General features: G+C 44.1%; 1 protein-coding gene across 2 annotated transcripts in view; it reads right to left on the bottom strand.

Annotated features, from left to right (window-relative positions):
• Positions 1 to 1,602: 1,602 nt before the first annotated feature.
• The window catches only part of SFT2D1 (SFT2 domain containing 1), a 43,409-nt gene continuing 18,759 nt past the window's right edge, over positions 1,603 to 26,252 (bottom strand). For both annotated transcript variants that reach the window (XM_048844029.2, XM_075126854.1), the window contains exons 3-8: positions 23,216 to 23,298; positions 14,913 to 14,994; positions 8,026 to 8,061; positions 7,027 to 7,085; positions 4,722 to 4,751; positions 1,603 to 2,311 (exon numbers count right to left, since the gene is read on the bottom strand). In XM_048844029.2, the coding sequence (XP_048699986.1) occupies positions 2,272 to 2,311; positions 4,722 to 4,751; positions 7,027 to 7,085; positions 8,026 to 8,061; positions 14,913 to 14,994; positions 23,216 to 23,298 (330 nt within the window). In that variant the 3' untranslated portion in view covers positions 1,603 to 2,271. The remainder of the gene's footprint in view (positions 2,312 to 4,721; positions 4,752 to 7,026; positions 7,086 to 8,025; positions 8,062 to 14,912; positions 14,995 to 23,215; positions 23,299 to 26,252) is intronic.

Raw genomic sequence — 26,252 nt, forward strand, 5'->3', positions numbered from 1 at the left:
TGCAGGATCTCTCCACCACATTTGATAAATTTCAGTGGAATGCTGCTGTTGTCTTACATACAGGGGTTTAGCATTAATCAATACAATGGCTTCCTTGTCCTTCTGCCTGAAGGCAGAGGACTGCCCCCAGAGTCCTCACCTCTGAATCCTCTCCCCCAGCCCTTTTCTATTTAACACCTATATGAAGCTGTGAGACAACAGGAATGCATATGCTAGTAAAATGTAGCCACCACGCTGTTTCCTTCAAAGAAAATGCAAACACTATCTCCCAGCCATCCCAGGGTCTAGGAGTCAACATTCACATGAAGACAAGCTTGTTAAAGCTAAACCTGGAAGAGAAGGAGGTACTGCGGTGGAGAGAGGGAAACTTAAAGAACTTTCTACCATCATAACATCAGCCATTTAAGAGCTAGGTTGTCTGTAGCTTCAGGATCCTCAGACTTATCTTTGCTCTTCAATGCCTGAAGAGCTACAGCTGGAAAAATATTCAACCAAGGCTTGCCCCCAAAACACTGCTTTCACAGAAGCTAAGCAAAGTATATTCATAAAATCATAGAACTGGAAGGGACCTCTAGAGGTCATCTAGTCCAGTCCCCTGCACTTAAGGCAGGACTAAGTATTATCTAGCTAGACCATCCCTGACAGGCGTTTATCGAACCTGCTCTTAAAAATCCCCAATAATGGAAATTCCACAACCTCCCTAGGCAATTTATTCCAGTGCTTACTGGAATAACTGACAGCTAGGAAGTTTTTCCTAATGTCCAACCTAAACTGCCCTTGCTGCAATTTAAGCCCATTGCTTCTTGTCCTATCCTCAGAGGTTAAGAACAATAATTTTTCTCCCTCCTCCTTTTAAGTACTTAAAAACTTATGTCCCCTCTCCTCCAGACTAAACAAACCCAATGTTTTCAATCTTCCATCATAGGTCATGTTTTCTAGACTTTGAATCATTTTTGTTGCTCTTCTCTGGCCTCTCCAATTTGTCCACATCTTTCCTGAAATGTGGTGCCCAGAACTGGACACAATACTCCAGTTGAGGCCTAATCAGCATGGAGTAGAGCGGAAGAATTACTTCTTGTGTCTTGCTTACAATACTCCTGCTAATACATCTCAGAATTATGTTTGCTTTTTTTGCAACAGCGTTACACTGACTCATATTTAGCTTGTGATCCACTATGACCCCTAGATCCCTTTCCACAGTACTCCTAGGCAGTCATTTCACATTTTGTATGTGTGCAACTGATTGTTCCTTCCTAAGTGGAGTACTTTGTATTTGTCCTTATTGAATGTCCTATTCGACTATTCCACATAGTTATATATTCACTTCATGTACATTAAACCACCAGGAGCATTTTTTCAAAAAAGCTAATAAAAATTAAAGGTTTTAAAGTCACTTTTGTATTCTGAGACAGTTTGAGTTAAGTACCTGTACCAACACAATTATTTTTAGTCTGACAGATAGGAAAGGGGATAGCAAAAGAGATTTGAAGTAATAACTGAAAGTGTGTTGACTAATTTCAAAGTGAAATATATATTGCAAGCATAATGTTTTAATTTTCCTGCCTATATGGCTCAAGTCTAAAAATTAGATAGTCTAGACACTTAAAATAATTCATTTATTTTGTAATCATTGATTTATATATTATCCATAAGCCATTTTAATCAAATATATTTTAAGTTTCAAAGTGAAAAGATTGGTGCTTAAAAAGTAAGTATAACAAAACTGAGCAAGCTTTTACCAGACCTCTCATGTTCAGACCACGCTTTCTCCATACTGCACATGTACAAACATTTCAAAGCAGCCCTATCACCTATAATTAACTAAAAATATTTCTCTATAATAATTACAAAATTCTGATCTTTGGGAAACGCATAGAGTAAACAAATAGTAATTGCACATAAGAAATATGAGACAAAACTTTATATGAAACTTTTACATATGTTACCCAGAATCCTGAATTGTCTACATTGGGGATTAAACTGTGTTAACAGAAACTAACTCAAACAGTTTTAAGATTACATTGCATAAAGTGTTAAACCTATGCTAGTTTCCAAATGGTTCAGACAGGGATAAAACACTGCTTACCTGGCTCATATTTAAACTTGGTTCTGCTAAAATGATTTAATCCCCAGCATGCAAAAGGCAAGGAAAATACTAAAACGGTCAGCAAGTGTTGTTTCGGGAGTGGAAGTTCATAATTTTTCTGAGTAAACTTCACAAAAATATAAAGTTGGCTTTTAAAAGCTGTTGAATAGTTTGTTTTGTTTAGTCTAACTCAGGCAGGACGTGAAGCATTTAATCACAGCATCCCTTAAAAAAAAAACACAACATTTATTTTTTTACAGGCCACATTCAGGTCACTAATATTTTTCAGACTACATAATATTGTGTTCTATTTCCCAAAATTAGTTATAAAACATACAAATTCAATTATGCACTATTTTGGATGACAAAATGAAAATTTTAATTACTTGTCAGATGCAGAATTCTGATAATTTATTAATCTCGGTGGAGAGTTTGAAATATCTGAAGGGGCTTTGCTTCCCTAATGAGCATTTTGTAAATTGATTTTGTATACTGTTCCGTTTGGATTAGTCTGAATTTGTTCAGCCTCATTTATTTTTATCTTCCCAAAACTTAATTTACTATTCAGCAGAATTTTTGTACTTGGTTGTTAGCCACTTTGAAAATTCAGGGACACATCCCATATTCTTGAGTTTAGGTGAAACAAGCTATTTTCGTATGCCCCAACACAGCTGTCCCAGAATTAAGATTTATATAATAAAACAAGTGCTAAAAAATAAGGTAGATCACATTCTACTGGAAGTGAATAAGCCGCATTAGGGGTATTTTTGTTGCTACAATTTTTTTTTTTAGTGTAAATTAAAAACACATGAGTACTTTAGAGAAGTTACGCAATACCATTTCCTGGCACCAGCTCAGCCAACTATTTGCATAAGCCAGACAACGTATGAAGCTCAACTTGTGATGGCATTTTATACTAGCAAATACTTCAGTTACCTGAAAAAGTATTAGGCTAGTACAGTATTTAAACAACCTGTCAAAATAATCATAGGGTTCTTTGTTTTTATTACATAGACACTTTTATATTATCTAAACAATTGAACTGAAGCAAATAAACTCTGTTTTATCAGACCAGCATTCAAACAAAAGAAAGAGAAGGCCAGGGACCAATAGTTAATATCTTTGAGCATACTAAAACACAGTAGTATGAATTAAACTGATTTGAACAAAAATAAGCCTACAGAAAGTGAGACATGATTGCTGGAAATGTAGAAATTTAGAATGCTAGTAATCTGATTGGGGAAGTTGGAGGTGTCCAAATTAAGGTGACATGTTATAGTATTTAAATAGGATTTATTTCACTGTTTGCAACTATCTTGAAGACACAGTCTTGTTAGAATTAATGAGATCACCTGTTGCTATAACTAATTTATATTATTGTTTAATTCTGCCACACTTAAGAGTCTTAGCATAGATTTTTGTTGCTTATGTCAGGTTTTGTTGGATTATTATAGAAAAGCAGTGAGAAAATACAAGATGAAAGGAGAGGTACTATGAAAAACTTAGCAAGGCAGGATATATTTAAAGGAGCAGACAGTCAATGTAAAAAAAAAAAAAATCAGAATTAAGTGCTTTAACATACTATTGTCAAAAGACCAAATTGCACTATAGTTTCTCTAATCTTTCAATTCAACTAAAAAAAAAAAATTTACTTTATGCATTTGATGGCACTGTGTGTAGTGCCAGTTTCCCCTAAGTACGTGGGTCTTTCACACAGGAATAATGGTGGGGCAGATTTTAAAAAACAGGAAAATGGCAAAACCACAAACTCTGGCAGGTGGTTCAAAAACAGATTTAGTAACAAACTATTTAATTTTTTAAAACTGACTAGATTTCACATTCATTGTGTCCATTTAAGCTACTAAATATTGTCAAATGTATAAGCAAATTTATGTAGGAAATATCCTTAAACTAAGCAGTGTTGTATCATATTATAACAAACAATTATTTGGGGGATTAAATCTAGAAAAAAAATGCTACAATGCTTTAACAAGCAAATTGCTGAGTATCTTTATCCGCACCCAACTTAAACTTCAGAACAGGCATTCGTTATGGTAGACTTGGCAGAATTCAATTTTTATTTTTTATAATTTTGACCCATAAACTAAATGTTTATTTAAGCTTTTTTTTATTTTTATTGATTTAAATGTTCACAGTTGCAAGAAATTATTGGAGTTCAGACAATTTTTTAATGACAGATGCGGACATTCAAAAAGTTCAAACTTTATAACTGTTAATACACAAACTGTCAACATCACATGTCAAAACACACAATAAATATCCTTAAAAAAATTACATTCTAGTAAGTTCTCAAGCAGCATTTTTCTTACTCTGCCTATTTGTACATTTTGATGGAAATATTTTCTTATCTGTGCATATACGATGAAGTTGATGTTTACAGACATACCAATAAAAACCTAAACCTTCCAAGCCTACTGATGGTACAACTTTTAATTCAAAAACAATTATCCTCCAAATGCTAAAAAATTAAGATTGAGGATATTATATTTGACTTTTCAAAATTAGTAAGTTAAAAGATGTGATTTTCAAGAAAATTACACTTTTGAAAAAAAATTTAGAACTAAATAGGCTAACTTTTATTTTTATAAAATGAGGGCAATTAAAAGAGACTCACCTTGCAAAAGGAATATATGAGAGACTATACCTGAAAAAGGAGAGGAACAATATAGTTAAAATTTGAGAGGTTTCATTTGTTTTCTACATATCAATTCAGTATTTTAGTCCAGAATTAACAAAAGCACACTGGTATATTGAACCCTGTAACAGGATTACGTATTCAAATTACATCCACTTGAAAATAAAAGGATTCTGCAAGAACTAAGTGTACTGCCAAGAGATTCTGGTCTCCTTTTTTCTTTGAATGTTGCTATGTAGTATATAACTTCCATTGAATACGAATTCCACTACAAAATGTAATATGGAGATTTACTATCACTTTAGGATTCTTAACTTTGGTTCCTGAAGACTGATTACTGAACTATATAAAACCTACAATCCTCCCAGAAATCAAGACAGCAAAGACATCATTGTCTGGTTTGAATAGAACAAAAGTAGTTTATGCAAATACGTACCTGGTGGTGTGTATAGTGCACACATAGCTGTAGAGTAAGACTACTTTATGGAATTTTGCTCTTATAGCAACATGTTCTGGCTTCCCTGAAGTGGTAGTTAGACCTGGCCCCAGGTTAGGGTCAGACCCTAACCACCACTTCCGGGAAGCCAGGACTGACACTAGGATGGTGAGAATGGAATCCAGCCTGTTCCTGCTCGGAGAGTACACTAATGTTAGCCACATCTGAAGCTGTCTGAGGTGCAGGCGTGCGTGCCACACCACATATGTACACGCTGCCATGTGACCTAGTAGACATAGATGCATCCGGGCTGTCATCAATGGGTGCGCCGACACTTGGGCGATTAAGTCTGTCAGGGCTTTGAACCAGACATGAAATGGACATGAACAAGTACTTGAAGAAATTGTGTTTCATTCTCCTACTTGTCCTAATCAGACACTGGGATGGATTTGATATCAAAAGACCACAACTTTATTAACTTTTAGTTTTAGTTATAAGGCCCTAATCTCCACCAGTCCCCAATTACCTATTATTTACTTGGATCCAGTGCAACATTAAATGGTCTCCATAAAAACAACAAACTCTCAGGGTTCGCCCGCTTCAGCCTAACTCCTAAGCATTTAGCCTACTTCTGAATCCTCCTTCCCTCCCGAGAGGGGACAAAAGGGTACATTTGAAAGCCATCTCTCCGCAGGAACTTACTGTCTCCCCTTTTTCCTCCAGACTAAGAGGGTTTACCAGTTAGCTCAGAGTTTTCTTCTGTTTATCTCTGGGAAATAGCCATTTTGAGCCTCACCCTTGCACTGGACACCAAGCTTAGCCATACAGCCAAACCCAGTGCCCAATATCTGCCTCCCTTTGGTTAGGAGAACTTAAAGGTTGGACCACACATTGTCCAGTGTCTGATAAATGTTCCTGTATTTGAAATAGGGAAGATGCGCACACCATACCTGATTTTCATATAGGAAAATCACCACAGCCCAGATCCACAAAGGAACCTGCATATCTAAGTCCCAATTTTAGGCACTAATGTGATTCACAACCCCCACCCCATCCCTGCACTGCACCTAAGCTTCATCTGTAAAAGTTCCCTAGGTGCTTAAGTTTCTGCCCCTGGGCACATGCACTGCTGCCTTGCTCTAACCATCCAGATGCCTATCCCCAGTGTGATCCACAAAGCCAGGGGAAAACAGGCATTTATCGACCTCTCTCATCCGTGGGACCCAATCCGGTATGTGTGTTCAGAGCATGCCTATCACATTGGTCCCCAGTCAAAATCCTGCCAAACGAAGAGGAGTAGGTGGTACCTTCCTTAACTTTTAGGCCAGTGCTTAGAAGGCTCATTTGGGATGTGGGAGAGCTGGGTTCAATTCCCTCATCTGATGGGAAGAAGAGACTTGAACGGATTTTCCCCACCTCTCAGGAGAGTACACTAACCACTGGGCTATAGGATATTCTGATGTGGCTCTCCATCAGCCTCTCTTAATTGAAGCTTGTGCACTTTAGATACATAAATATTTAAAACAGTCATTAGAGCAAGGGGACTGGACCCTAGGTGTTCCACCTCTCAGGTGGGCATCCTACTCATCAGGATATAGAGTCACTCACTCTCAGACCCAGTGAATTAAGGATCACATTTTCTAGCATATATCTAAAGCTATCAGACATTTGTCTGCAAGATAATTTGAGCTAAATCCTGCCAAACTGCACATACACAACATAATTTAGAGCAATATGTGACTTGGAAAGAATTTGGCCCTATCTTTTTTCATATGTACCTCTTAATTACATGTCAAGGTTATATGGCAAGTGATAAACAATTCAAGATAAATTTTAAAAAAGGCTTACCAGGTCATTGCTAGGAACTGGAGTATGCAGAATAGCAGGGCCAAACCTTTCTTACCCCACTAAAACAAAAGAAAAATTGCAGATTAAAATTGAGCCTACTCAATCCAGTTCACTCCAAAACCTTAGCTGATCCATGATGGTCAATCTCCTTATTTATGAAGGTTTAGGAGCTTAAACAGATCTCCTTCTCCTTTGCAATAACTATAATCAATTGTTAGACTATCATTCCAACTGAAGAGAGCTAATTAGCATCTTTGCAACTTAAGTCTTCCCTAGTTATGAAACTCTTCAGAACAAAGAATTCCAACTACCAAACTACTATCTCCTTCATATTCACTATCCATATTTGATCTGTGCAACATTACAGTGTACGTTCTTTTCAGATACATGTTTACCTTTACCCTTGTATTGACACTTGAATTACAAAAGCATAGATCTGAGGTGGCTGAAGATACTTTTATACAAAAGTTTATCATTTCTATTTTCCTTTACTCATTTTAAGATCTTATGTTCTGCAACTCCTTTCCCACAATATGCAGTTGTAAGAGTGCTCTTGCTCTGTAGCAGAGATGCTCAATGCCATCCACCAACTAAATGCAATTCAAACACCAATGTTGCACACTTCCATTAAAAGTGGAATTTGTTTAAATGATTCATAAGAACATAAGAATGGCCCTACTGGGTCAGACCAAAGGTCCATCTAGCCCAGTATCCCGTCTTCCAACAGTGGCCAGTGCCAGGTGCCCGAGAGGCAATGAACAGAACAGGTGATCATCAAGTGATCCATCCCATCGCTCATTCCCAGCTTCTGGCAAACAGAGGCTAGGTACACCATTCCTGCCCAAGGTCATCTATCCCTCTGACTTCATTGAGCTTTACTGATACAATCCCAGAACCACTCTTAAACATTAGATGAACCACAGTGTTACCACAGCCAAAAATCTAGGCAAACCAGCTTGCTCTTAAAAGGGACAGAGGATTTGAGTTAATATCACTTACCCAGAATACAGCACACAGAGTCAATATCAAACACAACTGAGGAAAAAGAAAAACCAATGGGTATAGTGTGCAAATATCCAATCAAGCAAATAGTTGACATGTTCTCAATAAATCATCAGCATTTTCATATGCACCATTGGTAATAAGGAAATCCATAGGCTTTTCTATAGTATCAGTCTGAACTTAATCCTGAGAATTAATGCCAAAAACAGTGTCACTGTGAATCTAGAATTCACAATACCCATCTTCTGACAAGACAGGCACTAGCATTATGATGGACAATCCACTGTTAAAAACATCCATTCACAATTACTGTATTTGGCAAATACAGACTTGGTTTCTGCCAATGTTTTTGTCTCCCAGTAATAGTGAGACGAGGCCCACTAGGGAGCAGCTGTTTTGTATTCAATAAAAAAAGTTTAGATGAAACTTTATTCAAGCTACTCATGTGGCTCTTTGTTATTTCCTATCAGTTGTCAGTTTGCATTTTAATAGGACAAAGGAGGATGCCAAGTATATTTAGCTTCAGTATCTTGTAATATGATTCCAAATAGCGTAAGGGCCAAATTTATGAACAGAGTAATTTGTTTTTCTAATTAAAATCAAAAGATTTGCAATTGTAAGTACAGTGTCGTTAATTGAAAAGTAGGATTTCCCTTGAGGGCAGAGTATGGGCCATGAAGAGCCTAAAGTATCTTGCTAGAAATACTGTCAATCTCTGTAATGTATAGTTTTTCCTGCATGTTTTACACATTTATGCTTTCCAACTACCCTTTCTTCATGATACAGCTTTCCTTGGTGTAACATTGCAACTAAGTGATTAAAAATGAAATGGTTTATAATCCCAGATTAGTCACAGAATTTATCTAGTATAAAATGCAGAAATATACAGTTAACCATTGCCTTGGGTTCCTTATCCAACTACATTTCCCCTAATCTGATTTCTGTCCTCTTTACTCCACTGAAACTGTGCTCAAAGTTTCTAAGAGCTTGTCTACATGAATACTTGGCTCCTGGCAAACTGGAATGTAAACTGACCCCAGAGCTGACCCTTGGGTATGGCAAATCATGGCAACTGCTCGGGGCCCCATGCTTTGAGGAGGCCCCGCGCTTCAGTGTGCATCTGTAGTGCGGGACCAGGCGCCACAGCTTTTCAAACTGCCGAGGGGTACTCGACCCTAGGCTCTTCCCCAGGCCCTGCCCCCACTTCACCTCTTCCCCCAAGGCCCCATCCCACCCAGTTCTGCCCCCTTTCCTGAGCCCGCCACATCCCCCCTCCTTCTCAGCCTCTCTGAACACCATGAAACAGCTGTTTGTCATGGATGGGAGGCACAGGGAGGGAAGGGGAGGTGCTAATCCATGGGGCCGCTAGCGGGTGCTCAGCACCCACCATTTTTTCCCCCACGGGTGCTCCAGCCCTGGAGCACCCACAGAGTCAGAGCCTATAGGCTGACCCGGGGGGTGGGGTTAGAGTGCGGGAGGGCACTAGGCTGGTGTAGGCATCAGCAGATGTTACTATGCCTGCTCAGTTTGGGTGAGCACGCTCAGTACAACCTAGATAGGAAATTCTGCCAGGGAGCTGTTTGTGTCACTACACTGGCCCAGGCAGGGGGAGAGAGTGTCCAGGCGGATTTGTCCCGGACCCCACTACCCCTGTAGGGACGGCCCTGGCTGACCCCATACTAGCCTGCTGCATATTAAGTATCCATAAAAAGAAAAGGAGTACTTGTGGCACCTTAGAGACTAACCAATTTGAGCATGAGCTTTCGTGAGCTACAGCTCACTTCATCGGATGCATACTGGCCGCCAGCGGAGATCAGAAGGCCATGCCTGCAATAACAGATCCGGTGGTCGTCGACCACAAGCTGCCAGAACACGTCCTCGAGTTACTGAACGAATGGGAGAGGCCAGCTCCCAAAGCGGTCTACCCAAACCCTTGCAATTGGAGAGATGCGGAATTCTCCAAGTGGGAAAACCTACCATGCCAAGGCAGTGGGGTCTCTCATTTCGGAAACGACCCAATCAGCAATGACTGGCTGAAACACCATCCTGGGTTCTCCGAACGTCAATTCCTTACGGCCCTAAAACTGAGAGCGAACGTGTATCCCACCAGGAAATACCTAGGGCGTGGCAAAAACAACCATAACGTACAATGCAGGCATTGTAATGCCTCATATGAATCGCTTTCTCATGTTCTGGGACAATGTCCGGCAGTGCAAAGTGCACGTATCCTCAGGCACAACAAGTTATGCGGAATACTCGCGAGAGAAGCCCGCAAACTTAAGTGGATTACGTATCAAGAACCACACCTGCACACTGCCAAGAATGAACTACGAAAACCAGATCTTGTTTTTGTCAAAGATGGAACAGCCCTGGTTGTCAATGTCACAGTTCGCTTCGAATACAAAGACAAAACTTTCTCTGATGCGGCGGCCGAGAAAGTCCGACACTATGCGTCTCTGACTACCGAAGTCAGAAAACTCACGGGAGCCACTAAGGTCAAGTTTTTTGGCTTCCCCTGGGTGCGAGAGGAAAGTGGCCCAAAATCAACAAGCAAGTCCTCTCGGCCCTCGGTCTCTCAGAGTCCGCGCAAGGAAGAGCTGCAAAACTCTTCAGCCGTAGGGCTCTCCTGTACTCCACGGACATTCTCAACACCTTTGCAGGTATAGGTAAGGAACCTCAAACCTGCTGAAGCCAAGCCCGAAGGGACCCCCCAGGCGACATGTGGGAATCTCGTAATGATTACATCAAATAATAATTCATGACCGCGATCACTGGACAGGACAAACTGGGTTGGATGGGCCACCCGGGGTTAGGAACACCCCAAATAACCCGAAAAAGAAACCCGCGTGGGTTTGTAAAATAGCCAAATGCCTCGTCATCTAATTAGTGACACGCATGAATGGATGAAAGAGATTCCCACTGTCCCTACCTACTATCTAGCGAAACCACAGCCAAGGGAATGGGCTTGGCAGAATCAGCGGGGAAAGAAGACCCTGTTGAGCTTTATGCATCCGATGAAGTGAGCTGTAGCTCACGAAAGCTCATGCGCAAATAAATTGGTTAGTCTCTAAGGTGCCACAAGTACTCCTTTTCTTTTTGCGAATACAGACTAACACGGCTGTTACTCTGAAACTAAGTATCCATGTCAGCCATGCTGCCATGCACTAACAGTTCCCTAAAGCATTTTAATCTACTCCCGTTTAAAAACTGGATAGATTAAAGTTCACGGGGGAAATTCTAGTGCACGGCAACAGGGTCCACATGGACACTTAGTGTGTGGCAGAATAGTGTGGGGTAGATTTGTATCCCATCTTGCAGCAAATTAAGTGTTCATGTAGACAAGCCCTATGTGGCCTCTATGGAACAAATTACGTGTACGTAGTCAAGGTGATGATTGCAATGCTTCCAATTTCCTCACTTTTTTTGTCCCATTTTAAATTCTTTGGGACAAAAAGACTATCTTCCTGTGCAAATGTACAATGCAGAGCACATTGAGAGCTACTGCAACATAAAGAACATTAAAAAAATATTAAAATAACTAAGGTTGCGAAGTCTAGCATTCAAAAGTTAGGAAATTCCAGAATTAAGGTGGTCTGTGCAGCCTTAATTTGGCCCGTGTGCATATGCATTACGACAGTCTTTAATTACATGATCACATGCTTTTCCCCCCTACAGGAAATCTGCCTCATTCAGTGTACAGAATGCATTTTGCTCACTTAAAAGAGCAGGTATGCAATATTTTGTTTTAACCTCATAGTTCAGTATGTGGCCCCAGGCCTTATTTACTGTACTTTTCTAACTCTGCTCTGATGACAGAATTATTAATCTCCTGATGGGCCTTTCTATGGCATTCATCATTGTACAGAGTGCTTCACAAATATTAATGAATTGATTTTCACAAAACCTTGTGAGATGATTGGGTATTATCCCCATATTACAGCTGTGGAACTGAGGCACAGATAAATTAAGGTCCAAAGTATCCACTAATTTTGGGTGCCCAATTTGAGACACCTAGGACCTGTTTTTTCAGAGTCTTAGCATTAGATAGCACTTTATGTTCAAAACATAGTTGCCACTGACTTCAGCTGAAGTGCTCAGTACTTCTGAAACTCAGACCCTAGGGCTTTAAGTCAGGCCCCCAGAACACTCAATTAGTGCCCATGTGTGAAAGGGTTATTTTTTAAGCAATCAGCCCAGCATCACAGAGGAACTCTGTGGCAGGGTCAGAATCTAGAGGTGACCAGACACTGGAATTCCCATTCCATTGGGAGTGGGGAGCCTCCCCCATCCCAAACATTTAAAAATGTAACAACTGAAATTTCCTGCAGACTGGGAACTCTGATATTTTGCTTCAACTTTTTTGAAACTATATTTCATTTTGACCTTTTTGAAAGGTCTGAGGCTCCCCAAGCTGCCCAGGCCCTAGCAGCTCACCAGGCAGGGAACCAGACAGCACGTGGAGACAGGTGTCCCAGGCTGCCAAGCAGCTGGGAACTATTTTCCCCTGGAAAAATTTGATATAGCAGAAAAAGTGAATTTTCCATCAGAATATCATTGACAAAGTTCTCAATCAGTTCTAATAGAATCCAATTATCTAGGGCTGCATTCAACTGCCTTAACCATGAAGCCATCTTTTTCCTTCTTTCAATCTCCTGACTCATTCACTACACACTTTCCAACTGCTGCAACAAAGAAAGTATGGGTCCTATAGACAGCAGCATCTTTTTCTACACAACATTGCTTCAGCCCCAGAGCAGGTCCACCTGGTGCAATGAATGAGACAGAGATCAAGAGGGAAAAAAATAGTATGATCATGTACTTCAAGACTGCATAATGCATGTGCGCTAGGGCAGTGGTTCTCAAACTTTAGCAAACTGAGGACCCGCATTTTGATTTAAAATTTTTTTGAGAACCCCCCGCCCCCAAGTCCCTCTGCTCAGCCACTGCCCCGCCCCCTTTCCGGGGCCTGCCCCTGTCCTACCCCTTCTCCAAGGCCCCGCCCCTGCTCACTCCACCCTCCCTCCATTACTCCCTCTTTCCCACCCTCACTCACTTTCATCAGGCTGGGGCGGGGGGTGTGGCTTCTGGGAGGGAGTTTGGGTGCAGGAGGGGTGCGACACTTACCTTGGTACGCTCCCAAAAGTGACTGGCACATCCCTCTGGCTGCGGCTCTTAGGTGGGTGGAGGGGCACGGGGTCTCTGCACGCTGCCCCTGCACACAGGCGCTGCCCCTGCAGCTCCCATTGGCCGAAGTTCCGGGCCAATGGGAGCTGCAGGGGCAGCGCCTGTGTGCAGGAGCAGTGTGCGGAGACCCCCTGGCCCCACCCCACCCCAGGGACATGCCCGCCGTTTCTGGGAGTGGCAGAGAGCCAGGAGAGGTAAGCCTGCTCCCCAGCATGCTGGAGTCGTGCCTGGGAGATAGGGGGAGGAGTTTCTGAGTGGGGCCTGTGGACCCCCTGGAGTCCCCTGGGGTCTGTGGACCACAGTTTGAGAAACACTGTGCTAGGAACCTGATCTAAGGTTACATGGACAACTTTAATCCTGGCATTTCCTAACTTTTGAGTGCTTGACTTTGCAACTGTTTTGGGGGTATACTTTCTTGGTTTTTTTAAAAAAGCCAACAGAAAAAAATTCTATCATGTGACATCATATTTACACCCATATGGGTCATGAGCAGAACTGGAACCTTTAGTTCTACTACACAGACGTTTGCCACTTGTGCTGGTGGGTTGTTATCCACTATGTGGACCAGCAGACTGAAAGGGGGGCGGGGGAGAAGAGATGAGACTGCCAGTGAGTTTCACAGATATTTGCTGACAGTAGAGGAATGGTGAAACTCAAGACTCGAGTTCCATTCCGGGTGCTGGAAGGGAGTGTGCTCTAGTTGGGCCCTGGAGGCTTAGCCCTTTCTGCCCAGTCCCCTCCATCCTGTCCCAGTCCTGTCTCTTCCCCACCCTGGCTTTTCAATCCCAGTTCCAGTCTCCCTGCCCAGCCATTGCCAAGTCCATCCCCCACTCTGACCCACCACAGCTTCTTGTCCCAGTCTTTCTGCCCAGCCAGACCCAGTTCTCCTATATCCTGACTCATCAGATACGTTTCCCATCACCTTGCAGTGTGGCTCTCATCCCCTTTGCATTATATTGGGGAGCTCCCTCCTCTATGCCTCCTGAGCCTAGCAGAGGGCACTGAGAGCACAGGAGCAGCTCTCTTCTCTTAGTTCCAGTGCCCTGCACAGCCTGGGCTGCTGTAGCTCAGAGCTACAAATGAGAGAAATTTCTGCTCAGCCCCAGGCTGAATTTAGCAATGATGCTCTAGCAAGTCTCCACTGATCACAAGCCATGTGAGATTTCTCAAAGGTTTATAACCAGGCCAAATTGGGGGCAGGTGTATTTTCACACAGATGGCAAAAAGCATACCTTAACACAAAGGAAACCTGCCAAAATTTCAGGTACCTACTCCAGCGCATGCAGGCACTAAAGCCTTTCAAAGGAAAGAAAAAAAATTCTGTATTTTTAAAAAACAGGAGACCCCAAAAAAACAAAAACAAAAAACCCCACACCATATTTTTCCTAGCCTCAGTCTCAAACAGCTGAACTGTTTTAGGTGAAGTTTTCAGCCTGAGGTTCACACCTGGCATGGAAAATTTCAGCCATAATGATTTAAGTTTGGCAAAATTTATGAGCAACTGAAAATAGACTCTTATAATGAGAAATGTCAGGCAATGTTAAAAGATGGTGTTACCAGTCCAGCACATAATAATCCAATAAAAACTTAATGTGCATCCAGGCAATACCTTTTTCTGGCCAAAGCCTCAGATTTGCTTCCTTCCCCACCCGCCATGCAGTCAGATTTTAAAGTTAAAAATATTAGTAAATGTAGTTTACCAGCATAACAATTGTAGCAATTAATCTTGTTGGCTCAAACATTTTTTTCAGCTGCTTCACAGGCCCCATCAAGAAACACGTACTAACGAAATAAGGAAGAAACAGTAAGGCACATTCAAATAATCTTTGCAAGAAATCAATATAGGTAACTTATAGAGCCATCCAATATTTAAACTAGAGAAAGGCATCACCCTTCAACAACAGCAACTGATCAGGTCAAAGATTAATACTCTTTATACATTTGTCCTGGGAATCAGCCTACATGTGTATCTGCTATGTGCTCCGCATTTCCTTCCAAAATATTCCTAGATTTATCATAGGGACACCAGTTTAAGTCTAGTCAATCTAGGACTGTCTCAAAATGAAATTCACCAGAATTGAGGAAACTTTGAAGGATTCTAAGTAGGAAGATTTGTCAGGTTGAGTATGACCAATGCCAAACCTGTACAGAACTTAGATTTTCATTTAAAAATAAAAAAAAGTTTCTGGCCCTACCAGTTGCAAAAAACCCCTCAAGCCTCAACTGAGCTGCCAGGCAGTGAAAGTATCTGCTGCTATTACACAGTCAAACCTGCAGGGGAACTCCATTCTTAATCTGGTGCTGAGATCAAGCATAAAGTAGAGGAACACCTGCAGCAGCCCTTGCTGAATCCTCCAGCCTTACACTACCCTGTGCCTAACTGAAAGGGAATGAAGGTCAGCAGCTCTTCTGTTCTCCTCCTCCTTAGGCCAGGTCTGCTCCTTCCTCTGTTGTCTGGCAAAGAACAGGCTCAGAATAATCCTGTTCTGCCACACTGCAGCTGGACTCAGCCTTCTCCTCCTAGATATAGGCAGGAAACAAGATATCCAAGATCCTTATCCTACTCCAGAGAGGGGCCAAAGATTTCATCTGCTCCAATAGCCCCTCCCTAAACGAGAGTGGTGTTAGAAAAGAATGCCCTACCCCTCCCTGGAAAAATGAGGTCATGGGACTTGTATGTTGAGTTGCCAGGACAAGTAGTGAGGTATCTTCTATCTACAGAAGACATGAGATCTGAAATAGAGGTACTGAAGACTGCATGAATGTACTGAGATTTCACTGGAGCAAAGAGAAGAGCAGATAAAAGAAGGAAAAAAACCCTGAAGAACTGGTGGGAAGAGAACTGATGTGGTGGGGGTGAATGGCAAATTGAGTGGTGTCAGAACTGAGAGTGACTCTGGATGTCTAAGACAGTCCAGGTTATTTAGCAAGCAAACAGCATGGGGTATTTGTGAGGAACAGGCATGGTGACTCATGTGAGCATATATCCAGAGATATGAGAATGAATCCAGGGACCGTGATGGAAGAAAGGGCCCTTCTCATCTGCAAGAGAATCAAGTCCTAGGTAAGTGTGTTTCCAATATGGGGTTTTGGGGGAAAAGAGGTAGATTGAACGTGTTGATTATTGGAATGACAGGCAAGAAGATTTTAGCACAAGATGGTAACTAAAAAATATAACCCCAAACAGCCTTGTAAAATTGTCTAAAGCAACTTGAGACTACATGTGCCCTTGCGTCCCCCTTGCCAATTTACAGTTTGCATTACATCTTCCCCATGTTTTAAATGTTTCTCACCCTTTCTGCTCTGTGAAAGTGCCATACAAAGAGAAAGTAAAAATACAGAGTAAACTGAGAAAAAGACAAGCAAATTTCCTCTTAATCTAAGGTACCGCTTTAAGAGAGCAGTAAGAGCACAGATAAGATTTTTAATTTGTCAGTGTTCTTTAAAAGAAATGAAGGAATCCTGGAATTCATTCATCTTGGTTCACAGGGAATTAGTATTACTCATGAGGGTTAGCAGCAGACAAATGGCTAATTTAATTTGGAGCACTGAAAATATATTCTGAGGCAATGAGACAAACCATATTTCCTCTTCTGTAGGAAGAGACACAAGAAATTAAGTACACGAGGTGGGGGGGAGAGGGGGAGAATCAGTTTTACCTACATCCAATGTGAAAGAAACATCAGCATTTTTAATATACAGAATCGATAGCATAACTCAGGGGTCGGCAACCGTTCAGAAGTGGTGTGCTAACTCTTCATTTATTCACTTTAATTTAAAGTTTCGCGTGCCAGTAATACATTTTAATGTTTTTTAGAAGGTCTCTCTATAAGTCTATATATTATATAACTAAACTATTGTCGTATGTAACGTAAACAAGGTTTTCAAAATGTTTAAGAAGCTTCATTTAAAATTAAATTAAAATGCTGATCTTACGCCGCTGGCCTGCTCAGCCCGCTGACCGCCTGGGATTCCGTTCACCTAGGCCGGCAGCAGGCTGAGCGGGGCCAGCGGCCAGGACCCCAGGCCGGCAGCGGGCTGAGCGGGGCCAGCCCGCTGCTGGTCTGGGGTTCCATCCATTGGCTCCTGCCAGCCAGGGTGCCGGCTGCTGGCCCTGCTCAGCCTGTTGCCGGTCTGCGGTCCTGGCCCTGTGCACATAGAGTGGGTACCTACCTTCTTCTTGGTTCTAGCCCATTCTCTTCCTCTCTCTCTGCCCTGAGCTGAGGGTGGGAGTGCACTGAGCACAGGGCTGGGGGTGAAGGAGCAGGCTGGGGGTTGGGGTGTAGGGTCTGGCCAGGAGCTAGAATGAGGGAGGGGGCTCAGGGTTGGAGCAGGAGGTTTGGGTGTGGAGTGCTTACCTGGGCAGCTCCCATTTGGTGCAAGGGGTGCAGGTAGGAATGTGGGGGGGGTGCAGGAGCTCCTGTTTGGTGCTCAGGGTGGGAATGAGAATGTGGGGGGTGCAAGAGTCAGGGCAGGGTGCGGGGTGTGTGTGAGGAGGGTGTGGGCAGGCTGGGTATACGTGGGAGGTGCTGGAGTAAAGGCTGGGGTCGTGGGGGGTGCAGGGGTCAGGACAGGAGGCTGGGGTGTGAGGGGGGTGCAGGAGTCAGGGCAGGGTGTGTGTGTGTGAGGAGGGTGCAGGAGTCAGGGCAGGGGGCTGAGGGTGTGGGCTAGGGTCGTGGGGGTGTTCCCAGCCCCCTGCCCAGAGTGGCTCACGGCAGTGGGCTGGAGGGAATATGCCCTGAGTCCACCCCCTTCCCCAAGGCCCCGTCCCCACCTCTTCTCTGCCTCCTCCCCGGAGCAGCGAGTGCACTGCGGCTCCACTTCTCCCCCTCCATCAGCTGATCTCAGCAGGGAGAGAGAAGAGGAGGGGCAGGAACCCAGCACACTGGGGGAAGAGGCAGGGGAGGGGGGACCTTGCCTGCCCTGCAGCAGCAGCCAGCAGGACCAAGCTTCTTCACCCTGCCCCCACGAGGGGGGGGGGGGGGGGGGAGGAAGGGGCATGGAGAAGAGCGGGCCGGGGCAGACAGGATTTTTAATGGCCCACTGCTGCCTGCCGGGGTCCCGGCAGGTAGCAGCGAGCCATAGGTTGCTGACCCCTAGTATAACTTATACAAAAGGAGAGAACTGATCTCTTTTATTAAGAGTTGCAGTTAATTTGTCTAGCTCATCTCTTTCAGTATCAACTGATGGATGAAAACATTTTTTGTTTAAAAAAAATCACTGTTTGTATTTCTATAGCACCTTAGAGTACCTCAAATTATTTAACATTAATCTCACAATGTAATGTGAGATACAGTGGATGACTACTGCCTTCCACTGCATTGCCAGATGGGGAAGAAAATTGTCTTAGAGGAGGAGTTAAGTGACTTGAGCAAGGTTGCATGAAGTCAGTGAGAGCCAGGACCAGAACTACAATGTCTCCTGAATCCCACTTCTGTGCTTTAAGCACTCCAAGTTTATTTATAATTTACTTACTAAATAGTTTTATTTCATGATACTTCTGAATGTTTGGAAGAAATAGCACACAGTGGTTTAAAAGCATTTAAAATGGGGATCAAAATCTCAGGGGAGCAGTATTACATTCGTGATTTGGTAATAATGAAAAACCGTTTCAATGAGATTTTTCTCCCTTCTGCATATTAATTTTGTTTATGTAGTTTAAAAGTGAAGCATTACAGCTGTAGCTAGAAGTAATACAACCGGAACAATACAGTAAATGCCTGAACTCTACTGAAAGATTTGGGTATACTGAGAAGTCTCAGAACACTGGGTGATAAGATGCGTCATCTGTGCTGCAATATCTAGATTTAAGAGCATAATAATGAGCTTGATGTCGCTACAAGACAGCTTGTGCATTAGCTAATTAGGGCTATAGTTAATACTAGAGTAACTATTCTGCATTTTTTTATGTTTATCATTACACAGTTACAGTACAAGACCAATCTTATATTGACCTCCCTACACCTCATGTGTACATATCATTGCCATTAGTTCTGTTGCAGACAGATGCCTTGATCTGTTGCTGAGGACAAGAAGTCATAATTAATGCTAAGTTTTAGTCACGAGTCTTTTTAGTAAAAAAAAAAGTCATGGACAGGTCACGGACAGTAAACAAAAATTCATAGGTCCGTGACCTGTCCATGACTTTTTTTTTTTTTTTACTAAAAAGACCCGTGACTAAAACTAGGGGGGAGGAGGGGAGAGAGGAAGATGCTCAAGGGGCACTGCAGGTGCTGGGAAGGGGTATGTGGCCAGGGGGGCCACGGGTGCTGGGGCAGGGTTGGTGGGGCTTGGGCAGCTCCTGGGAAGCTGCGGCCCTAGTTCCAGCTGCTCCACACGCTGCCTCTGCTCCTCCCTAAGCCCCGGTTCTGCAGCTCCCATTGGCTGGGAACCATGGCCAATGGGAGCTTCAGGGGCAGTGCCTGGCCGCCAGCAGAGGCAGCATGTGGAGCTAGGGGAGCTGAGGGAGAGGAGCCCCAACGCCGGTAAGCAGCGGACCCAAGCCCTGAGTCCCCCCACACCCAAACTCCTGCTGCTGGGGGTAGGGGCATCCCAAGTAGGCGTAGTGCAGTGTACTCAGCACAGGATTATTAACTTTAACTGCTCTTCAGGGGAGGTCTGAAGGAGTAGGCACATTCAGAACACAAGGGTTCCCACTCAGATCCAGTGTCCTTCACACAACCCCTGCCTTTTGCGTGCTGTCAATCACTGCCTCCTGGAGCAGGAGATAAGGAAGGACATGACAACCCCTTCTGCCTATGTAAGAGTCCTGGGAAATATAGGTAACACATTAGGTATTAGCCTAAACCGGGGTGGGCAAACTTTTTGGCCTGAGGGCCATATCGGGGTACAAAACTGTATGGAGGGCCGGGTAGGGAAGGCTGTGCCTCCCCAAACAGCCTGGCCCCCGCCCCCCATCTGCTCCCTCCCACTTCCTGCCCCCTGACTGCCCCCCTCAGAACCTCTGACCCATCCAACCCCCTCCACTCCTTGTCCCCTGACCACCCCTTCCCAGGACCCCTGTGCCTAACTGGCCCCCCGGGAGCTCACCCCCATTTAGCACCCCTCCACTCCCCCAGAACCTCCGCCCTATTCAACCACGCCCTGCTCCCTGTCCCGTGACAGCCCCCCGGGACCCCCGCCCCTTATCCAGCCCCCTGACCTCCTTACCATGCTGCTCAGAACAGCATATCTGGGAGCCGCACCACCTGGCCAGAGCTACACACGCTGCCATTCTGCCCTGCAGGAGCATGCAGCCCTGCCGCCCAGAGCACTGCCTACACAGCAGCATGGCTGCGGGGGAGGAGGGACAGCGGGGGAGAGGCAGGAAGCTAGCCTTCCCGGCCAAGAGCTCAGGGGCCGGGCAGGACGGTCCCGCGGGCTGGATGTGGCCCGTGGGCTGTAGTTTGCCCACCTCTGATCTAAAAAAGGTATGAAGAGAGGACACTTACTCTTAATCACCCTGACCCCTACCATATGGTGTCCCACAAGACTTAGTTCTTCCTCACACCCCTCTATAAAAGGCCACAGAGAGGCTGTAAGATGCTGCAGACTTGTGCGTCACCAATATGCAGATGAAACAAATATACACCTCCTTTGTCATCAATGCAGCCTCTGCCGTTACCAGCATATCTTAATGCTTGGAAGAAGTCAGTCGAAGCTCAACTCAGAAAAGACTGAAGTGATCTTAGCAGAAGGAGAAGGGAGTGGAAAAACAGTAACATTTTCCAACACTGTCATCAACCTCAGATAAAGGCATTAGATTGCACGAAGGGGATAACATGCTTCAGAGTCATGTACTCATCCCTATGTCTGGACACAGATTGCCATAATAGGGAGTAATGCATTCTTTCATCTTCCACAACCATTTGGACCCTTTCCTATCAGATAGCACTGCAACATGCTTTTGCCTCTTTCAGGTTAAACTACTACAGCTCTACCCGAAGAGGACAACTGACACAAGAGGGATGAAGATGGTGGCAGCACACAGTAGTGAGCCTAGAAGTCAAAGGCAAACGCAACATCATGCTTCACAAACTCTGGCTCCCCATTTGCTTTAGGTGCAAATTCAAAATCCTACTCTGCAAAACCCACAGGCTTGCAACCTGGCTACTACTTCAAATGGCATAACCTTTCAAGGCAGCTACACTTTAAGGGATGACGCTGCTGATGACACTGAAGTTCAGACAATTGACACAGGAGGCAAAGGGGCAGTGTTCTCAACAAGCAGCCCCAACTATGATCCTTTCTGGGAAAGAGCTCCAAACAGGACCCAAGATTTTACGTAGATCAAAATATAAGAAAATGTTGACAGGGTTTTTTGGCGCTATGCACAGGGTTTGTAAAAGCAAAAAAGTTCAAAAGCCCTAAGCTAATCCTTTACACAAACACTCAGGTGAAAGTGGGGATGGAGGACCAGGACTGAGAAAGAACTTTATGGACTCACAATTCATGTTCATAGAGTTTGGCACTTCACCCTGGTGAAACATATAGAACAGGGGCGGGCAAACTACTATTTTGAGGTTCCTGTGTCCGTTATACCCACCTGTTTGATATGAAGGACAAATTAGATTGGGGTGGACAAACTACGGCCCACAGGCTGCAACTGGCCCCTCAGGGCTTTGGATCCAGCCCACGGGATTGCCACTCCCATGGCCCCACGCCACTGTTGGAAGTGGCTGGCACCACGTCCCTGCAGCCCTTGGGGGGCCGGGGGGGGAGGGGAGGGGGTCACAGGGCTCCGTGCGCTGCCATCGCCTGCAGGCACTGCCCCCCGCAGCTCCCATTGGCCAGGAACGGGGAACCATGGCCAATGGGAGCTTCGGGGGAGGTACCCACAGGCGAGGGCAGTGCGCAGAGCCCTCTCCCCAGGGACCACAGGGACGTGGTGCCGTCTGCTTCCGAGAGTGGCGTGGGGCCAGAGCACGCAGGGAGCCTGTCCTAGCCCTGCTGCACACTGCTGCCACCCCAGTAGCTGCTCCAGGTAAGCAGCGCTGGGCCGGAGCCCACACCCTGAACCCCTCCTGCACCCCAAACCCCTTCCCTGAGCCCCTTGCAATACCCCGCACCCCAACCCCCTGTCCTGAGTCCCCTGCCACACCCCAGCCCCCCGCTGCACCCCTCCTGCACCCCAACCCCTTGCCCTGAACCCCTTCCTGCACACTGCATCCCCTTCCACACCCTGCATTCCCTCCCTCCTGCATCCCAACCTCCTGCCCCAGCCCAAAATTCATGACCCTGCATGCAATTTCCATACCCAGATGTGGCCTTCAGGCCAAAAAGTATGCCCACCCCGATATAGGAGAATGAATTCAGCACAACTTTACAAGGCCTCTTTTGTAGTTTAGCAGCAGCAACAGAAAGTTAAGTTTGCTGTTTTTTTTCCTGAGAGCACAGCCTCAAAAGCCAGAGTATCAGCAGCATGGCAAGGCATCTGCCTGCCGGAAGGAGTAGTGGAAACAGATAAAATACAGCAGAGTTTTAAATTTTAAAGTTAAACAATTTTTAAAAGACCATACCATACTAAGCCAAGATTTTTCATGGACTCATTTTTAGGGTCTCCCAGACTCGTTTTCCGTTAAAAAATAAGATTAAAGGAGCTCTGGTTGAAAGCAAGATGTTTCCTATCATAAGATGCCCATATTGAGACGCCTACATTAGTGATTAATTACTGAAATTGGGTGTGAGGAGATGGCATACAGAAGCATACAGAAGTCTAAAACCTATAGTCTACAACCTGCCAGCCAAAGTAAGTAGAAATCAAGATGTATTTATGAAGTGATCATAAAAACCACAATATAGTTGTGTAGAAGAATGAGGGAAATAAGTAACTGCCATTGTAATTAGTGTATTAGTAACATGAAAATGTAAAGTGCAAGATACATATGACCTGAAATTATAAACAGCATTGTTCTTCACATTTTAATATTAATGTTACACACAAGTTTGCAGGTAGAAATTCAGATTCCAAAATGGTAGAACTTATTAGGAAAATAATGCATACCTGGCTAATGCAGCAATATTTCCTATGGTGTAGAACACTGCAAAAAGTTTCAGCCCCGAGGGAAGCCATAGAAATGCTGTCCCCTGCACAAGAAAAAGATATTTTCATACTTTCAATTGATAGTCCATACAGTTTAGTGTCTGAAAATAAATGTAAACCATAAAATTTAAATCACAAGAAAGTCACCATGACCTACACTAGTCCTACACTGTATTCAGAGACTGCACTAACCATCCAGCAGATTAATACCTCCCTCTACTGGCAAGTGAGATGCAATGATTTAATGTATTTAACAGAGTCTCCCTAATGTTATTGCAGAGGTGTGAAAATAAATCCTATCAATATTACTATAGTCAACATTTGTATAAGAGGCCTGTTTCACAGGTACTTTTAGTAGTAATTGTATAGATGTTTACTTTTTAGGTTATTATACAGACAGACTTTCAGTTTCTTTAAAACCCATAATTCCAAGTTAGAAGCTCCTGTACATTATATGAAAGGAAGACATCCATGAAGTTATAGCGAACTAATATCCACAGTCCCTCCAAACCACTACAAAGGAAGTCCATCACTTCTCCCACTCACACTCCAATCATAACAAAAAAAAGTCTGAGTTGTCAAACTTCAGCTGGCAGACCAAGCATGTGCATGGACAGGGGAGGAGACGTCTGAATCAAGCACCTTGCTATCAGCCTTGTTGTTTAAACCAGGGGGTTGATAATTCAAACCTCTCTGCAGATCAGAACTGCCATAACTAACATGGAAGAGAGGCAGATTCTAAAGGTAACGAGACGCCAACCCACTTAGCATTTTTTTCAGAGAAAACCAATACCTTAAATCAAACCAAAAGTAGGACAATGTAGACTAGAGCACAAGCATAGTGTTCCATGTAAAAAGTACCATTTAAGCAAGCAGCGACATTTTGCATCAAATACGGTTTGAGTGAAGACCCAAGTGCAGCTCTCTAAATGACAAAGGAGTGGATGACTGTGGCTAGGTCCAGATAAAACTGTGCCACGCCCAGATAAAAAAAGCAACACAGGGCCTCTGCTACTTGATCATCCAGAAGTGGCCAGGAATACTTTAAGACTACCAGGATGTGAATATGACAAAGCAGAAGGCATTCTCTTAATGGAGCAGACTACCAGTTATCCCAGCAGCTGAGACTTTCTCCAGGCTCATCTCACTCTTATCTGGGTTAAACCTCAGCCAGCTAGCTCTTAGCCAAGCCCTAATAAAGGTTAGATCCTGGATAAGTCATTTGTCTGCACCAACCAGACCTGCAAAAAGAGCAATGTAAAGCTAGGCATCATTCATATATAGAGACACTGCAGTCCACCTACTTCATTCACGATGTTCCCAAACAGCCTCACAAACTTTAAGGCCAGAAGGCACCATCACGATAATCTCATCTGACCTCCAGCACATTGCAGGCCACAGAACCTCACCCACCCACTTCTGCAGTAGGCCCATAACCTCTGGCTGACTTACTGAAGTTCTCAAACCTTGAGTTAAAGACTACGTTACAGAGTATCCACCATATACTCTAACTCAAACCAGCAAGTGACCTGTGCCCTACACTGCAGAGAAAGGTGAAAAACTTGCAGGGTCTGCCAATCTGACATGGGAAAAAATTCCCTCCTTACCCTAAATATGGCAATCAAGCAGATCCACCAGCCAGACACCTAGGAAAGAATTCTCTGTAGTAACTCAGAGCCCAGCTCATCTAGCGTCCAATCTCCAGCTCTTGGAGGAATCTGCTAATAGCAGTCGGGGACGGAAATACAGAACAGAGGAAAGGGGACAATGGAATTGTGGGGAACGTACATGACTCTTCAAAGCACATCAAATTGCTTTGTACAACCAGCTTCACACCTGGAGAGGCAAAACCAACCAATGGACTCAAAATTTTTATTAGGGCTATCAATCACAGCAAACACTGCGACTAACTGAAAGCAAAATTAACATGTATTAAAAAATTAATGTGTTGTTCGCATACCTGAGGGTGGGGCAGGAGACATCAATAGTGGGGGGCTGAAACACTAACCCATGGCTTCCCAGGCAGCTGGGGCTGAAGCAGCCCATGCCAACCTGAAGCCCTGTGCCCCAAGGGGGCTGAAGCCCCAAGAGGGATGAATCCCAGAGCCCCCAGCCATGACCCTACATTCGAAAATATAGAAAACCCCCCAAATATTTAAATAAATGGTATTCTAATATTGTTTAACAATGTGATTAAAAAAATTATGCAACTGATTGCAATTTAATCACGCGATCACTATTAATTTTAAATCGCTCGACAGCCCTACTTTTTAGCAGTAATCCAAGTGAATTTGAGCCTAGCATCAGCGTCCCAGATAATTCTCAGATTGAATGATTTTGTACACTGACAGCAGTACTGATCACTACAGTAGCATATTGCCACCTCTCTGAATATTTGGTTCCCTTTGCATTCCTCTACCAGTTCTCTCAGTGTCCCGTTCTTGCTTGCCTTCCATGAAAGACAGGGCAGGAACTATTATTACTAGCAAGTAACATTTTAAAAAAATGTTAATGACTTCACTACTACTTAGGGCATGGCTACACCGGAAACTTCCAAGCGCTGTCATGGAAATGCTCCCGCGGCAGTGCTTTGAAGTCCGAGTGGGGTCGCAGGAAAACCCTGGGAGAGCGCTCTCCCAGCACTCCTGGTAATCCATCTCTACAAGGGGATTGGCTCCCAGCGCTTGCAGCCTGTCTACACTAGCGCTTTAAAGCGCTCTGACTTGCTGTGCTCAGGGGGGTGATTTTTCACCCCCCTGAGCTAAGAAGTTACAGCGCTATAAAATGTAAGTGTAGACAAGCCCTTTGTCTTGTATCACATCTGCTTCAAGTACTCTACAAGATGCCCTCCCCACAGGGTCTGAATTGAAATAGGAGATGCCCCTCCACTACCCCTCCCGCACCAAACAGCTCAGTCACAGACACATGTAGAATTAGTGGCTATGTTCAGCTAACTGTTCTAAGTGTTATTTCCTGGACAGAAGTTTGACATATTTCA

Source organism: Caretta caretta, chromosome 3 (genome assembly GCF_965140235.1).
Source record: "Caretta caretta isolate rCarCar2 chromosome 3, rCarCar1.hap1, whole genome shotgun sequence".
Taxonomy (NCBI): Eukaryota; Metazoa; Chordata; order Testudines; family Cheloniidae; genus Caretta; species Caretta caretta.